The following is an 18,038-nucleotide window of genomic DNA, read 5'->3' as shown; positions in this document are numbered from 1 at the left end:
ATATTGAACAAACACTAAAAAAATATTATCACTGAATAATCACAAAACAGAAGCTGCTACAGTAGACACTTCAACTAGTGTTATATTTAGAAAAGAGGATTTTGAAAGCACCAGAAGCACAGCATTCAGCTATTAATTCTATCACCAGAGGGAATGTTTCTGAAAAAGCTACTTTAAACACTCAGAATAAAAATGAATGACATATGCTAAATAGTAAAAAATTTCTGGCATAACTTCAGAGAAGAAGAAGCTAGTACTTTTCTGGACTACTTTATAATGTAGAAGCACAACTTACCTGCTATTTCCATTCTTTCATTTTTTAAAAAAAGGTGTTTTTATTGATTTCAGAGAGAGGAAGGGAAAGGGAGACAGAAACATAGATGAGAGAGAAACACAGATCAGCACCTTCTTGCACACCTCCTACTGGGGGATCAAGCCCAAAACCCAGGCATGTGCCCTGACCGGGAATCAAACCCACAACCTCAAGGTTCATGGGACAGCGCTCAACCAACTGAGCCACACTGGCCAGGCTTATGTGCTATTTTCTACCAATCTTGTTTCAGAGAAAAGGGCAGAGTATTTCATCTAACTAATGCTCTTAAAACCCAGATATGATCATCAGAGCTAGAATGAAGCATCAAATAGACTTCTTAAGACCATTCACAGGAGTCAACTATCCTAATCTTGCAAGCCAAGAGTAGAATGTACTGCTGTATGAGTTCATTAAGAATACAGAAGAGTTGCCCTGGCTGGTTTGGCTCAGTGGATAGAGTGTCAGCCTGTGGACTGAAGGGTCCCAGGTTCGATTCCAGTCAGGGGCACATGTCAGGGTTGCAGGCTCGGTTCCCAGTGTGTGGCATGAAGGAGGCAGCCGATCAATGATTCTCTCTCATCATTGATATTTCTATCACTCCCTCTCTCTTCTTCTCTGAAATAAAAAAAAAAAAAACACAAAATACAAAATACAGCCCTGCCCTAACCGGTGTGACTCAGTGGATAGAGCGTCGGCCTGCAGACTCAAGGGTCCCGGGTTCGATTCCAGTCAAGGGCATGTGCCTTGGTTGCCGGCACATCCCCAGTGAGGGGTATGCAGGAGGCAGCTGATTGATGTTTCTCTCTCATCGATGTTTCTAGCTCTCTCTCCCTTTCCCTTCCTCTCTGTGGAAAATCAATAAAATATATTTTTTTTAAAAAATACAGCCCTAACTGATTTGGCTCAGTGGATAGATTGTCGGCCTGTGGACTGAAAGGTCCCAGGTTTGATTCTGGTCAAGTGCATGTACCTTGGTTGCAGGCACATCCCCTGTAGGGGGTGTGCAGGAGGCAGCTTATCGATGTTTCTCTCTCATTGTTTTTAACTCTCTATCCCTCTCCCCTCCTCTCTGTAAAAAAATCAATAAAATATTTTTTTTTTAAAATACAGAAGAGTTCATAAAGAATAAAGAACAAAATTTACAACTTTCCATGAGATTTATTAATTTGCTGATGAAGTTAATACTTAGTTCTTTTATTTTAAGAAGTCTATTTTCTAATATTAGTCTAAAAGCAAATAAAAGCAAAAATAAATTTAATAGTAAATTACTATAAAGCCATAAAAAAGTTAAAATATTAACTATGTTACCCAAATCAAATAATTTTCTGGTCACAATGGTAAACAAGTTGCCTAAATCTCTTATACTGTGCCGCTGGGTGGCTTGGTTGGTTGTAACGTCATCCTGCACACCAAAAAGGCTGTGGGTTTAGTTTCTGGTCCAGGCAATACCTAGGCTTCAGGTTCGATCCTGGTTGGGGCACATATGGAAGGCAACTGATCGATGTTTCTCTCTCACATTGATGTTTTTGTCTCTCTCTCTAAATTCAATAAACATGTCATCAGGTAAGGATTTAAAAACAAAAAATCTCTTATATTAACCGGGTGTCTTTTTATGCATTTATATCATCCTTATAAGAGTAAAATATACCTACTTACCATTTTCTCTCTTTTTTAACTCTTCCTGGGTTTTGATTAATTCTTCTTTAGTTTTAGCTAATTCAGCTTTAACTTGATTATACTTTATTTCTAAACAAGCAATAGCTTCCTGGGGGTCAGCAAGAGATGCAATATATAAGTGAGCAATTTCAGCCTGTTTCTTAATATCAGTGACATCATCTTGAAGAGAATCAATAATATCTTCAATTCCTACGTAATTATGTGCTTCCTAAAAATAGCAAAAACCACATGCCTATGTTAACAGTGGCTTTCACTCTTACAGTGAGATACCATCTGATTTAGACAGTTTAAAAAATATAACAAAAGAGTTAACAACTTGAATTTTTTTAAATAAATTATATCAAGTATCTCTAATTATGAAAAAGTTGTGTTCTATTATTCATTTTCTGTCTTATGAAATATGAGACACAGATCCCCATTCAAACAATGTTGTAAACTGTGATAAGTCATTACAGAACAATTACGATTATCTAGTTTAGATGTACTTTCAGTTACACAATGAGTCTTAAAAGGTTTTGTGGGATAACTGAGAAAACAAAGATCCATTTTCCCAGCTTAGACCAAGACCCAAACCATGTCAGGGAGATATAATGCTGCTTTGACAGCAAAAGCCTGGACATCATGAACACAAGCCCCCAATTGAGTAATTAAATAAAACAAGCCCTGGCTGGGTGGCTGGATTGGAACATCGTCCCGTATACCAAAAGATGGTGGGTTCAATTTCAGCTCAGGCGCGTGAAGCGGCTGATCAATGTTTCTCTCTCAGATCGATGTTTTTCTCTCTCCTCCTTCTTGTCTCTAAAATCATCAATAAAAAATAAAATAACAAAAAAAACCCAAAGGGATGTAATCAATTTCAGCTTCAGTGGAAATGGCAGAAAAAAAAATGTTTTCTTCAAATAGTAGAAAATGGTTGGCTGGCTAGCAAGAGCAATCCTTTTTATAGATAAATGTTTTTGTTTTAATCAGAGCAGTAAGTAAATGAACCATTAGGCTCTGTATAACTTTTTTTTTTTTTTTAAATATACATTTTATTGATTTTTTACAGAGAGGAAGAGAGAGGGATAGAGAGTTAGAAACATCGATGAGAGAGAAACATCGATCAGCTGCCTCTTGCACACCCTTCACTGGGGATGTGCCCGCAACCAAGGTACATGCCCTTGACCGGAATCGAACCCGGGACCCTTGAGTCCGCAGGCCGATGCTCTATCCACTGAGCCAAACCGGTTTCGGCAGGCTCTGTATAACTTTAAAATTCTTTCAGTTTAAGACAAATCTGAGGGTTACCGCATAATCAGACAAAAAAGAACCTACCTATCTATAAGCAACACCAAATGAAATATAACAGAGATACAAATTTTCAAGTCCAATAGCTATAGTTAAACTATGTGTCCTTATATTCCTAACAAAGAATACTTAATTTTAAAAAGCTATACAGGAAGTTTTTAATTCTAAAGTATATTAATGTTTCACATCATTGATGTGGTACACTAAATCCTGGTACCAAAATCCTCAATACTTAAATACTTCAGTTAACATACTTTGGTTTCAACTTTCATGGCACAATCTTGATTTACTGGTTCTTCTTGAGTGTCAGTTTTACCAACCAAATCCTTGAAGATAGCCAAACGACATTCAGCATTTTCTTCTGATATCTCTCGTTCCTGAAGGAGCGTTTCCCTGCATAACACAAATGAATTCCATTGAGAAACCAAAAAGCCCTACTTTGTGCTTTTGTTTCAAATTTCTAAGATTATAGACATTATAAATTAAAAGCAGATTTAAGTAATTATTCATGTATAATTCAGAATCAGCTACTTTTCAAAACTCTAAAGAAAAGGTGAGAATTCAGAAGCCACATAATATAAAATAAGTAAAATAATAAAAAATTAAACAAGTGAATAAAATTCTCAGTTTTTACCAGGACATGGAAGAAATAACTTACTTAAAGTCAGCTTCCCGTTGAGCCAAATATTGAGTGAACTCCTGTGTAACTTCTTCACGAATTCTAAATTCCAATGTTAATTTTTCTTTCCTTTCATTTATTAGCTTTATTTTCAAGTCTTCTATTAAGTCCAACAGTTTCTAAAATATATAAATATTAAAATTCTAATAAAATATATCCCCCAAAAAAATATACATATAGCCCTAACCGGTTTGGCTCAGTGGATAAAGCGTCGGCCTGTGGACTGAAAGGTCCCAGGTTCAATTCTGGTCGAGGGCATGTACCTTGGTTGCGGGCACGTCCCCAGTCGGGGGTGTGAAGGAGGCAGCTGATCAATGCTTCTCTCCCATTGATGTTTCTGACGCTCTCTCCCTCCCTCTCCCTTCCTCTCTGTGAAAAATCAATAAAATATATATTTTAAAAAATATATAGCCCTAACTGGTTTGGCTTAGCGGATAGAGCATCAGCCTGCGGACTGAAGGGTCCCAGGTTCGATTCCGGTCAAGCGCATGTACCTTGGTTGTGGGCACATCCCCAGCAGGGGGTGTGCAGAGGCAGCTGATCAATGTTTCTCTCTCATCGATGTTTGACTCTCCATCCCTTCCCCTTCCTCTCTGTAAAAAATCAATAGAATGTGTTTTGAAATAAATAAATAAATAAATAATATTATATATATATATATCTCCCAAGAGAAATATTGTCCAAGTGTTTAAAGTAAAACTCTTTTCATGTAGTTAATTATAACTATGCATCCTTTTAGCGGTGATCATATTCACCGCTGAAAATTATTTCTTTCAAGAGATTTATTACTTGAAAAATCAAGTGGGCTGCTTCAAATTTTAGAAACATGCCTGGTTGCAGGCTCAATCCCCAATGTAGGGCATGCAAGAGGCAGCCAATCAATGATTCTCATCATTGATGTTTCTATCTCTTCTCTCCTTTCCTCTCTCTGAAAATAATAATAATAAATTACTACAAACTAAAATAAGACTATTAATGGCTTCTTTTATCACAGGGAAACACTACATTACAGAAACCCAACGCAAGTGAAGTCCAATCACATAGTGACCAGAAAAATTGGAATCAGTAGCATCTGCAGTCTTCATTCTCAATTCCAAAATAAGTGCAAGGATGACTTTCAAGGACACTGAAGTAAATTATTAAAATGAGTATTTAACACATTATATTGTCCATCTACTTAGACTTCTACAGCCCAAAAAAGTACTATGATTGTGAGATGTGTTAACACACTTAAAGCACACCCATAAACACAAGGTTACTGTATTTGGACAGAGGCTATTAAACCTTATTTACCATAAATATAAAAGAATCAAGTAGCCCTAGCCGGCTTGGCTCAGTGGCTAGAGCGTCAGCCTGCGGACCGAAGGGACCCAGGTTCGATTCCAGCCGAGGGCACATGCCCGGGTTGTAGGCTTGATCCCCAGTGGGGGTGGGGGAGTGCAGGAGGCAGCCATTCAATGATTCTCTCTCATCATTGATGTTTCTATAGCTCTCTCCTTCTCCCTTCCTCTCTGAAATCAATAAAGAAATATTAAAAAAAAAAGAATCAAGTAATTCAGGTTTTTGAATAGAACAATTGATACTAGGTAGACATTTTGAGCATCTGTACTTAAGACTGCAAAGTAGAAGTTTGAAGGAGTACGCTAAAATCATTGCGTAAAAAGATACTGGGGAACAAGATATGTACATGGTCTCAACATGTGCATGTCACAGATGACATGCTTCTACAATGAAGAGAAAGATCTGAAACACAGTACCTTAACCAAGTGAGCAAAACTTAGCATCATGCCCTAAGTGGTTTGGCTCAGTGGCTAGTGTCGGCCTGCTGACTGAAGGGTCCCAGGTTCAATTCTAGTGAAGGTCACATGCCTGGGATATGGGCTTGATCCCCAATAGGCAGCGTGCAGGAGGCAACTGATCAATGATTCTCCCTCATCATTGATGTTTCTCTCTTTCTCCCTCTGCCTTCCTCTCTGAAATCAATAAAAATGTGCTAAAAAAAAAAAAAAAATTAGCATCACCAGGAATGGGGAAATCACACATCACAAGTCTCCTGGTGTGATGCAATGGGAATTTCACAACTTCACCTATATAACAGGCTTGCCCAAAGTGTCAAACCTGGATCACGAGGAAATAATCAGACAAATCCAGATTGGGGGTATTCTAAATTGGGCTCAACTTTTTAAAAGTATCTATGCTATATTATATTAGAATAATTAAAAATACAAAGTGGCTATAAAAGACATATTGGAAACCACTGAAGAAATCTCAACGTGGACAGTATAAAAAATTGATTACACTATTATAGCAGTATTAAACTGCTTAGGTATGAAAATTGTCTGTCATCATAAGAAAAATATCCATGTTCTTAAGAAATATATGCTGAAGTACATATAAGGTATCATTATGTCTGAATCTTGCTTTCAAATGCTACAGGGGGGAAAAAAAAGTGCATCCAAATACTCTTAGAAAAAGAACTAATGTAAATATAATAAAATGTTAACAAATGGAAAATCTAGGTGAAGTGTAAATGGGTATTCATTGTACTAGTCTTCTTGTAGGTTTGAAATTTTTCAAAATATAAAGTTGCGATAAAAAAAATAAATAAATAAATAAAGTTTCGATATAAAAAATTTAGTGTGCTACTGAAAAAAATTAGGAGAGAAGGAGCCTTAAGTATTGTTGACCCTAACTTCAGAATAATAAGCCAAGCTTAGAAGTATAAGTTCTTAATACATACTCTCTTCTCTTCATGGCTAATGAAAGCCTTGTCTTCCTCTAATGTTTTATCTAGATCTTCATCAGTAAGTTCAGTCTCCACATTTTTGTTTTCTTCAGCTACTTCTAGATCCTCAACCAAATCTTCATCTTCCACCAGATCTTCCAGACTACTTTCCCAAGAAATCGTAGATCTTTTTACATTTAATATTTTATTATCTGAATTATTGTCTGATGGCATATCTTGAGAAGATCTGACAGGTCCAAGTGTTTTCTCTTGAGAGGAATTTAGAGTGTCTGGAACACAAACCTGTTAAAATATTCAATGTCACATTTAAAACAGAAAAGGCAAAAGCCATCCACTAAAAAATAATTTTATAAATATTAAGTCAAATGACAACTAGAGTGTTTAAAATAAGACCTACACAAATAAATATTTAAGAAGGAATTAGCATCCTTAAATGAACATTCTGATAACAAAAAAGCTAATTACACATGTACACTATAAGTAAATTTACTAGGTTGTTAGTACTATTCCTAGTAAGGAGCTACCCAATTAATCACTAAATGAAACAGAATGGAAAAGCCGACAATTCATTGCAAGAATAGTACTCATATTTTGAAAAAGGTGCCTATGATTAAATTAACTTACTCTTGAGGCCATTTTAATCCTAGCAGGACTTAGTACTTTTTTATTTTACCCACATCCTCTTACTTGGTCAAACATTTACATTTTTAATTTTCAATTATTTCTTAGGTTTACAGTTACAAGTGCAAAATAATTATATAGCCTAAGGAAAAAATCATTAATATTCTATTAAGAGGTTTAATAGATTCTATAGAAGTTTGAATATATTTACTTTTTGTGCAATGGCTGAGAACTTCAACACATTGAGTGTTTCATCATAGGCAAAACAACACTGGCTGATGTTGACAATCATACATATTTTCCCTTTACCATGAAAAAAACTTTGAAAATAGTGGGTCAGTTTACTTTCCCGGAAAGGCACATGCTGTTGAAACCTATGGAAAAAAATTCAAATAATTTGAAGTTAAAGCAAATCCCATTAAATCAGGATGCTGATCACTTTTACAGAGAAATAGATAACCTAACTATAATGGACTTAATTCTAGGCTAGTAATTAGTTCTATCTGTAACATTTTCTGTTTATGTTGTTTTCTTTAAATTACTACTAATACTACTACTACTCATAACAACCCATTAGGGTAAAATGTTAAAAAACAAAAAACCACACAACATTGGATTGTGTTCTTTAGTATAGAGCAATTCTACAATATATGCCATGAAATACCTTGATTAGATCAAAATAATGAAGGCTGATTTAGAGTTACTCAGCCTAAAAGGTTAATTAATGCAGAAATCTATCACATCTAGAAGAATACAATGCACTAGTAAGAATAAAGTGATTTTAGAGAAGCCTACTGTGCAAAGTGTCTATTGATACATATTTACTATGAAAAAAATTGTGGTTACTTGAGGAGTCACTGGCATGAATAGATGCCTTTTTATTTCTGTAATTTTTTTTAACCCAAGATCTCCAAGTATTTTATTTTTTATATTAGAGAGGAGAGAAATGATGTGAGAGAGAAACATCGGTCAGCCATCTCCCGCACACACCTCAACCAGCTATCCAACCCACAACCTGGGCATATGCCGGGACGGTGATCCAACCCACCATCCTTTTAGTGCACAGGACAATGCTCCAACCAATGGAGCCACACAGGCCAGGGCAATCTCTGAGTATTTTAATCATAATCTATATGTAGTCATACAGGTTAAAAACAACTTTCCAAAACTAGTGAAGTTGAAAGTTTAAATATACCACTTTCAGCAACACTTACTTTGACTTTTCACTGTTCTTCAAAACATTAATACACTTTCCCAGAGTCAATAAAGACGTGTTGATGTTCCCAGTCTCTCTCAACCTTTCACCTTCATTCTGGGTCTTCATGCTTCGTTCTGAACCAGCAAGATCACATAAAGACAATCTGAATAAACACAAACAAAATAAACTTTAAAAGTTCTTCAAAACAAAACAATTAAAAATAATTACAGCCCTAGCTGGTTTGGCTCAGTGGATAGAGTGTCAGCCTATGGACTGAAGGGTCCCAAGTTTGATTCTGGCAAGGGCACATGCTGGGGTTGAGGAATGGATCCTTAGTGGGGCCATGCAGGAGGCAGCGGATCAATGATTCTCATCATTGATGTTTCTACCTCTTTCTCCCTCTCCCTTCCTCTATGAAATCAATAAAAGATAACTTAAATAAATATATATATATATATATATATGAATATATATATACATATATATACTAGTATAATTACAATTTCAAGAATGCTCAACTTACTCACTGACTCGCAATACACGAGGCGTTTCAGAATCTTCAATCTGCAATATTCTAATAGTGAATATGCTGTGACTAAAAGAAATATACAAAGATCAAATGTTATGTTCCATTTTAATTTCTGCATTCTGAATAGGAGACACAAGCATCTAAATCAACATCTACTTATACCCTAATACTAGCCATACCTCTAGCACTGCATTTCCCAAATAGCTGCCTGGTATTTTAATCCAGTGTTCCACTGCCACTTATATACCTGTGTGTCTAAAACCAAATATCTCACTTTTCATTTAGCTCCAAATTCCTTGAACCTGCTCCTCTTAACATTCCAACTTCTGCTGATGTAATCATTTATAATAAAGTCTCAATTTTCTTACAAAGATCATATTATTAGTTAAAGTAGTATTACGTACAGCTAATCTTCTTTAAGTATATACCTAAAGCAAAGCATATATTTGGCCTAAATACGGGCTTATCTGGAAGGGGTCAAGGTTCTTTTACACTTAAGAAAAGACCTGTTTTAAATGTCTCATTACTTAAAAGTATTTCCTTTTGTCTCTCACCCTCCAATTCCTCCCATCAAAATATCATATTTTTAATCCCTTGAGATTCTCTCTTAACAATATGTTTGTGTTCATGGGTTAAATGGACACAAAGTCCTCCATTATAGGCAACTCTTAACATATTAAGCTTAATCATATAAAGAAAGAGTAAAAATATAGTAAATACTTTGTCAAAATAAGAAATAGTCCTGATAATCTTATGTGTTTAGCACTCTTTAGTTTACAGTTTTTATGCCTATGAACTCATTTAACATATCAAAAAACCTACTGCCCACTTTAAACTTAAGTTAGTTGTATTTACATTAGCACAGAATAACCTCGGTGCCTCAGGCTTACACCATAGGATTTACTCCTTACCTCCTACTAGAAGCATTGTTCATTTTTGTGAAGGCAACACTCTGGTGCTTTATTCCTAGTTTTAAAAGTCTATATGCTTCTTTGGAATCAGAGACTTGAATCCATTGTAGATCTTTAAAAAATAAATAGGAAAAATATCTATATCTACATATATAAAAACCTAATATGCAAATTGTCCCCATGGGAGTTCGACCGAAAGACCAATTGCTTGCTATGACATGTGCTGACCACCAAGGGGTGGCAGAGAATGAAGGAAGGCGCGGGCCAGCAGCTGGGGAAGGGAGGACCCAGCCAGCACCCGGAAGGCACCGATCGGTCCTGGTCACTGGCCAGGCCTAGAGACCCTACACATGCATGAATTTCATGCACTGGGCCTCCCTCTAGTCAATTAATAAAAACCCAGTATTTGTTGTACAATGTAATCTCATTGAAGATTTGTAATCTCTTTTCCCAAAGACATATAATGAAATCTTTCTTTTAATAACATGCCCTATGTGGAGTCAACTCAGCTATTTCATATTCCATTATAAAAGAGGTATATAAAGAAAGGATATTTAAATAACTTTCCAGTATTTAAGTTATACAAACACACAAAGTAAATGTTATTTTACAAAGTCACCCAAAGGGAAAATTAAAAAACAGGAAAGAGCCAGGCCAGCCTGGCTCAGTGCTTGAACGTTGACCTAGAAACCAGGAGGTCATGGTACATGCCCCGGTTGCTGGTTTGATCCCCAGTGCAGGGCATGCAAGAGGCAGCGATCAATGATTCTCTCTCATCATGTGTTTCTATCTCTCTCTCCCTTCTCCCTTCCTCTCTGTAATCAATAAAAAACATATATAAATAAATAAATAAATAATAAATAAATAAATAAATAAAACGGGTAAGATTCCTTAGAATTAGACATCCAGGGAAAAGAAAAAAGATAAACAAAACACAGTACATATTAAACCTACAAGACTACCTAGCTGTGTTATAACTCATTAGTGAATCATAAAATCAAATTTATTTATAGTCATAACCAGTATTTTATAAAAATGGAAGTAGGATATAGAAAATATCAAAGTGCATTCCTATAGTAAGGATAAGTATAATAAAACTTCTGAGTTGTAAATATATACCGTATACATATTTTATTAATATGTATGCATCTCCCACTGTGAGTAGTGGTTTAAAAGGTTGGAAAGGTATCACTGTAGAAAAACAAAAACATTTCCGAATCCCCAAAGTTTGGACACTATTACAAGTAACAGAATAATGTGAATATCAATAGCTTTTCCCATTTTTCAAAATTCAATCAATGATACTCAAATAAACACAATACTTACTAAAATAAACCCCTTTGTATTCAGGTTTAATTAGCATACCAAAACATACTTGCAGAGCACAAACTTCCCTTATTATCTCGATAATAACTGGTAATAAATTTTTCAATTTCCAGTTTGCTTTCATACAGTTAATAACAAAGCCTAAAAAGGAACTTCAGAACAATAAAATAAAAAGTACCCATTAGTATACCTTTTATAAAAGAATAGCCCTTTACATCTTGGGAAAGGCGTAGCATCTTTCTCTTCTGAAACTTGGATGACACAGGAACAAACAAGTCATAAATATACTCATTATAAATCTCAAAGAAAGAAACCCACAGAGAAAATTTTATATTATCCATATTGAAGCTAGCTTGTTCACAATCTTTCATAGATTCTTCAAACTCTGGGATATTCAAAGAGTTTGTTAAACTTCCTATAAAAAATAAAAAAGGATAATCACAAAATTAAGCAATTGACTAAAAAATGAGACAACAGAATAGATCAAGACTCCTACACTTCAAAAACTAAGTACCTTAAATCTTTTGACCAGCAATGTTAAATAAGTTTTGGATCAAAGCAGATGTAACTAATATTTGTATTAACCAAAGTTTGTCTTCCCCTTTTCTTTTTGAAACTATACCAATGAACTAAACTGAAATTAAATGTACAGGACATTTAAATTCAACATGAAAGTCACAAACAGTGAAATGGGGTATCTGTGATATTAAATCCAAATAAACTTTAGAGTAAATGACATTTCATATAGCTGTGTACCATTTTCCAAGTATTATTGTGTCACTGAAGAATTAAATAAGTTTTTCAAAAATTAAAATCTTTGCAATGTAATCATTTTAAAAGTGAGAAAAGAAACCTTACCATAAAGAGTATCATAACTATCATTTTGCATAACAACCTAAAAAAGAAAGATATTTTTAGAAGTTAAAAAACATTTTTAGCTAAGATTAAATAACCAATATATTAATTACCTATCCAAAGAAGTCAACAACCAAATCACCTTTCATCTACTCAATGACCTCTATTAATATTTTTTATTGATTTGAGAGAAAGAGAAATTTATGCATTCATTGATTGCTTCTTGTATGCGCCCTAACCAGAGATCAAACCCGAAACCTTGGCATATCAGGACAACACTCCAACTGCCTATTAACTTTTTTCCTAGTTTTGTTTTTTTCTGTTGTTTTATTAATACATTTTTATTGACTTCAGAGAGGAAGGGAGAGGGAGAGAGAGATAGAAACATCAATGATGAGAGAGAATCACTGATCACCTGCCTCCTGCACGCCCTACCCTGGGGATTGAGCCCACAACCCAGCCACATGTCCTGACGGGAACTGAACCATGACCTCCTGGTTCATAGGTCAACACTCAACCACTAGACCACGCTGGCCAGGTACTTATTTCCTAGTTAAATAATACATTCTCACAAAGGAAATCTGGGACACTACATATGAGTATTTAAAAAAACAAAAACATCATCATATATAATCCCTGCCACTCAGAGGCAATTACTCTTAATATTTCAATATATTCCCATCTATTCTTTTCTCCAAACTTATTACATTATAAGCTTTTTATCTCTATACTTAAATTTATTTGTAAACATTTGGTGGCCACAAAACTGAATGTTTTATGACTTAATTATTCTATTATTGAACATTTAGACTACTTATAAAGCTTTGTCATTAAAAATAACAAGACAGCCGAAACCGGTTTGGCTCAGTGGATAGCGTCGGCCTGCGGACTGAAAGGTCCCAGGTTCGATTCCAGTAAGGGCATGTACCTGGTTGTGGGCACATCCCCGGTAGGGGTTGTGCAGGAGGCAGCTGGTCGATGTTTCTCTATCATCGATGTTTCCAACTCTCTATCCCTCTCTCTTCCTTCTGTAAAAAATCAATAAAATATATTTAAATAAATAAATAAATAAATAACAAGACATCTTAATTTTTTTCCTTCTTTTTGCTAATCACTTCCTTAGGTATATACCTAAGTCTTAATTGGTAGAAGTAATAAAAAAATTTTTAAGTTCTCACTCTTAACAGTATTGCCAAATTGCTTTCTAGAAACACACTTTATAATCAGTATGTGAAAGTAGCTCATTTTTTAAACATTTTTAATTTCATAGGCAAAATCCTATTTTGTTTTAAATAGAAATAACTTAGTCAATGGGGGGGGAAAGGAGACATATGTACTATTTGTAATACTTTAAACAATAAAATAAAATTTAAAAAAAAGAAATAACTTAGGAAAAATTTTTTCACTATGGATGACTAATTTTCTCCCTTATCTATGAAATTTCTAACAATCTCCATGACTTCTGTTAAAATACTATTTTACTTTCACAGACCATCATCATGAACTCTGAATTCCACCAATCAACAACTTTTTAGTACCTTGAAACCCTGATTTCTAAATATCTCAAAAAAGAAAATCCCCACCATATTTTGATAATATTTATAAAAACTATCAGTAATTTTTAATCGTAATAAGATAAATGTCTGAAAACATAAAATTCAGAAGGCAGAGGGGAAATAGACAAAAAATAAAAGAGAGATCAAAACATAACCTAATAAGAGACACATGAATTAATATAGTCAGACTTAAAATGTATTAAATGAACAAGTCATAGAAAGTATGTATAGTAAAATCTCACTTTTGTTTAAACAAGACTATATCCTACCTATAAAGATATACACAACCATATATATGACTGTATTTTTATGTGTATACACACACACACACACACACACACTGAGTGGCCAGATTATTATGATCTCTGAATGCATAATAATCTGGCCACTCAGTGTATACATATATATATATATATATTAGAGGCCCCGTGCATGAATTTGTGCATGGGTGGGTCCAGCCAGCCTGGCCAGGGGGAGGGGACATGGGCGGTTGGCTGGCCTGCCTGCTGGTCGAACTCCTGGTGGAGGGGACAATTTGCATATTAGCCTTTTATTATATAGGATATACACTGAGTGGCCAGATTATCATGCGTTCAGAGATCATAATAATCTGGCCACTCAGTGTATATACTATATATATGGATGGGCAAAATAAGTTTAACATTGTAATACAAATAAATAATAAAATAATTAATACAAGAATAAACTGTTTTGCCCTAGCCAACTTGGCTCAGTGGATAGAGCATCAGCCTACGAACTGAAGGGTCCCAGGCTGGATTCAGGCCAAGGGCACATGCCTGGGTTGCAGGCTTGATCCCCATTTGGGGGATGGCAAGGCAGCCGATCAATGGTTCTCTCTCATCATTGTGATGTTTGTCTCTCTCTCCTTTTCCCTTCCTCTCTGAAATCAATAAAGAAATATATATTTTAAAAATAATAAAATAAAAAATAAATAAAAGATTATACTGTTGTGCATACTCCCAATGGTAAACCTACTTTTGCCCACCCCTGTATAGAAAGCTCTGTGTATAGATTTTTGTAATAGAGAAAAAAAGATCATAAAGGATACTTTCCAATCTGTTAATGGTAGTTTTTTCTTCAAAAATGAACTTATAAGAAATTTTCACTTTTTTTTTTCATATTCCTTTTAGATTTTGTGTATATATATTACTTTTACAAATAAAACATTTTTAAATCATTGCATAGTAAGTACAATGTGTTTCTACAACAACCAAAAAAGATTTCAGAACCATTTACATTTGTTTTAACATTTCTGCTGTTTGTACAAAATAGAAAAAAGAATAGATGTCTTCAAACAAGCTTTTAGTACTTTTCTCAAAAAGAAAAGACAACTACTACCACCATAAATATTTGAATATAGGCTGAAACAAACTAAAGAGCTTATAAAAGGTCATGATTCCATACCTCTTTCACTTGCCGAAGCAATGCACTTTTACTGGCAATTTCTTTTTTCTCTTGGTCTGCTGATAACCGTAAATATTCTCTGGATCTATGTGGTTTAAGGTTCATTTTTGTATATAGTCTTCCTTGAAGACTATCAAATAATACACTCAAAGCTCGAGGCAGAATGCCAGGATTTTCTTCTGTGCCTGTGAAAAGAATTTTTGTTTTATACTCCCTCAGAGTTAAGAAAGCGAAAACGTCCCTGGACTACCAACACTCCTCTTATATCACCATAGACAAAGGTAAACAGCTAAGACAAAAGTGAGAGCAGTTGAAGAATTACTCAGTTTATCACTTTAGTTCACTGTATAATAGACATTTTATCAATTATTATTTTGAAGCAAAACTTGAAATTACACATTCAGATTATGCCATAGATTTGCAATCACCCATAATCACAAAGTATAATAGTAAAATGAAACAAAGTCATTCTCTGGTTATCCATGCTCAATTCACTATGTCACATCAATCGTTTTTCTGAATTTTTATCATCTAATTCTCTATCATATGGGTAATGTAGTTTAATAAATGACTTAACTCAATGTGAATTAAAAGCCATCAGCAGTACACATTCAATTATTCATTACTATTAAAAATGGAGCAAATGTAGTAGGTAATGGAAACATAATTACATGCAAGTATTATATGAGTGAATATTAATACTTCATATTTTCTAACAACAACAAAAAAGCAACAAAGCAACTTACCTTGAAATGTATATGTTTTCCCTGAATTGGTTAGCCCATAAGTAAAAATCAGCCGACTTTGTCCTTTCAAAAAGTCTTTTACTGGCTCCATAATGCAACCCTGGAAGAATTCCTTCTGTGTAGTTTCTGGACCAAAAACCTAAATAAGCATTTTTAAAAACAAATCTTTTTAGAAAATTCAAGTTAATATTCACAATGGGTTCTACCCTACCTCTGTGTATATGAAAAATCCCAAAGGGAGAGGAGAAATAGACCCCCCCAAAAAAGAGAGAGATAAATCTTGAAATTTATCTTTTTTAAAATTAATCTCTCATGTTGAGAAACCAAAATGGCGGCATAGGTAAACACCTAAACTGCTACCTCGCACAAAAATTTCAAAACTACAACTAAAAGACAAAACGGACATCATCCAGAACCACAAGAAAGCTGGCTGAGTGGAAATTCTACAACTAGAAGGAAAGAGAAAAGCACACTGAGACTCAGAGGAGCTGCAAAAGGCAGAGGTACGGAGACGCGTGCGCAGAGAGGACTGGCAACTGAGTACGCGGCTGGCTTTCTCAAGCGGGAGGGAGACAAAAGCTCCCGACTACTCTGAGCTTCAGTTCTGGGTGAGACTCTGGGGACCCAGACTCATTCGAGGAGAAACTGGACTGTCTAGCAGCGGGCAAAACTCGAGGGCAACTTTCTCTCAGAGATGCTTGCAGCAATTACTGTGAGACACGGAGACCCAGGGGCCTATTAGGGCAGGGCTGATGGGAAACCAATGCTGTCTGCTCCACCCTGAGACTCTGCCCCATCCAAGCTCAGCACAGAGGCTTTTGCAAGTCTTATCTCAAAAGGGTTTCTTCAGCACAGAAGTTCTCCCAGCTTAGACACAGCTGATCCTCACAGTCAATTGGCCTGGAGGTCAATTCATCCCAGTGATACCAACAGCAATCAAGGCTTAACTACAATAAGACTGTGCACACAGCCCACAAAGGGGTGCACCAAGAGTGTCCACCTCAGGTAACTGGGGAGGCTGAGCCACTGGGCCCTATAGGACAGCTAGCACACAAAGCCACTCTATCAACTCAGGGAAGCAGCCAAAATGCAGAGACAAAGAAACAGATCACAAATGAAAGAAATGGAGGAAAGCAAACAACTGGATATAGAACTCAAAACCATGGTTATAAGGTTTTTCAAGAATTTTCTAGAAAAAGGCCGATAAATTTAGCGAGACCCTCGAGGATATGAAAAAGGACCAACTAGAAATTAAGCATACACTGATTGAAATAAAAAATAATATACAGAGATCTAACAGCAGACTAGAGGATTCCAAGAATAAAGTCAAAGATTTGAAATACAAAGAAGCAAAAAACACTCAACCAGAAAAGAAAAAAGAAAAAAAAATCCAAAAATATGAAGATAGTATAAGGAGCCTCTGGGACAACTTCAAGCGTACCAACATCCGAAGTATGGGGGTGCCAGAAGAAGAGAGAGAGAGCAAGATACTGAAGACCTATTTGAAGAAATAATGACCGAAAACTTCCCCTACCTGTTGAAAGAAATAGACTTACAAGTCCAGGATGCGCAAAGAACCCCAAATAAAAGGAATCCAAAGAGGACCACACCAAGAAACATCATAATTAAAATGCCAAGAGCAAAAGACAAAGAGAGGATATTAAAAGCAGCAAGAGAAAAACAGTTAATTACCTACAAGGGAGCACCCATATGATTGTCAGCTGATTTCTCACCGGAAACTATGCAGGCCAGACTGGAGTGGTAAGAAATATTCAAAGTGATGAATAGCAAGAACCTACAACCAAGATTACTCTACCCAGCAAAGTTATCATTCAGAATGGAAGGTCAGATAAAGAGCTTCACAGATGAGAAAAAGCTAAAGGAGTTCATCACCACCAAACCAGTATTATATGAAATACTGAAAGGTATTCTTTAAGAAGAAAAAGGTAAAGATAAAAATTATGAACAACAAATACATATCTATCAACAAGTGAATCTAAAAATCAAGTTAATAAAAAATCTGATGAACAGATTTGAACAGGTGAATATAATAGAACCAAGGGCATAGAAACGGAGTGGACTGACAATTCTCAGGGGGAAAGGGCTATGGGGGGTGCGGGAAGAGACTGGACAAAAATCGTACATCTATGGATGAGGGCAGTGGGGGAG

At 35.4% G+C, this 18,038-nt stretch overlaps 1 protein-coding gene across 3 annotated transcripts in view; it reads right to left on the bottom strand.

Moving 5' to 3' along the window:
- KIF20B (kinesin family member 20B) overlaps positions 1-18,038 on the bottom strand; it is a 67,412-nt gene that overhangs the window by 37,017 nt on the left and 12,357 nt on the right. The window contains exons 4-15 of one of the 3 annotated variants that reach the window (XM_054728848.1): positions 15,870-16,008; positions 15,124-15,308; positions 12,146-12,182; positions 11,478-11,702; positions 9,962-10,073; positions 9,045-9,116; positions 8,538-8,684; positions 7,535-7,697; positions 6,697-6,984; positions 3,936-4,075; positions 3,532-3,670; positions 1,970-2,198 (exon numbers count right to left, since the gene is read on the bottom strand). In XM_054728848.1, the coding sequence (XP_054584823.1) occupies positions 1,970-2,198; positions 3,532-3,670; positions 3,936-4,075; positions 6,697-6,984; positions 7,535-7,697; positions 8,538-8,684; positions 9,045-9,116; positions 9,962-10,073; positions 11,478-11,702; positions 12,146-12,182; positions 15,124-15,308; positions 15,870-16,008 (1,876 nt within the window). The remainder of the gene's footprint in view (positions 1-1,969; positions 2,199-3,531; positions 3,671-3,935; positions 4,076-6,696; positions 6,985-7,534; positions 7,698-8,537; positions 8,685-9,044; positions 9,117-9,961; positions 10,074-11,477; positions 11,703-12,145; positions 12,183-15,123; positions 15,309-15,869; positions 16,009-18,038) is intronic. The other 2 variants (XM_054728849.1, XM_054728850.1) reach the window with 2 other exon arrangements.

The sequence above is a fragment of the Eptesicus fuscus genome, chromosome 17, assembly GCF_027574615.1.
Source record: "Eptesicus fuscus isolate TK198812 chromosome 17, DD_ASM_mEF_20220401, whole genome shotgun sequence".
NCBI lineage: Eukaryota > Metazoa > Chordata > Mammalia > Chiroptera > Vespertilionidae > Eptesicus > Eptesicus fuscus.
Note: the sequence above shows the minus strand (reverse complement) of the source record. Positions and strands in the feature narration are given on the sequence as shown.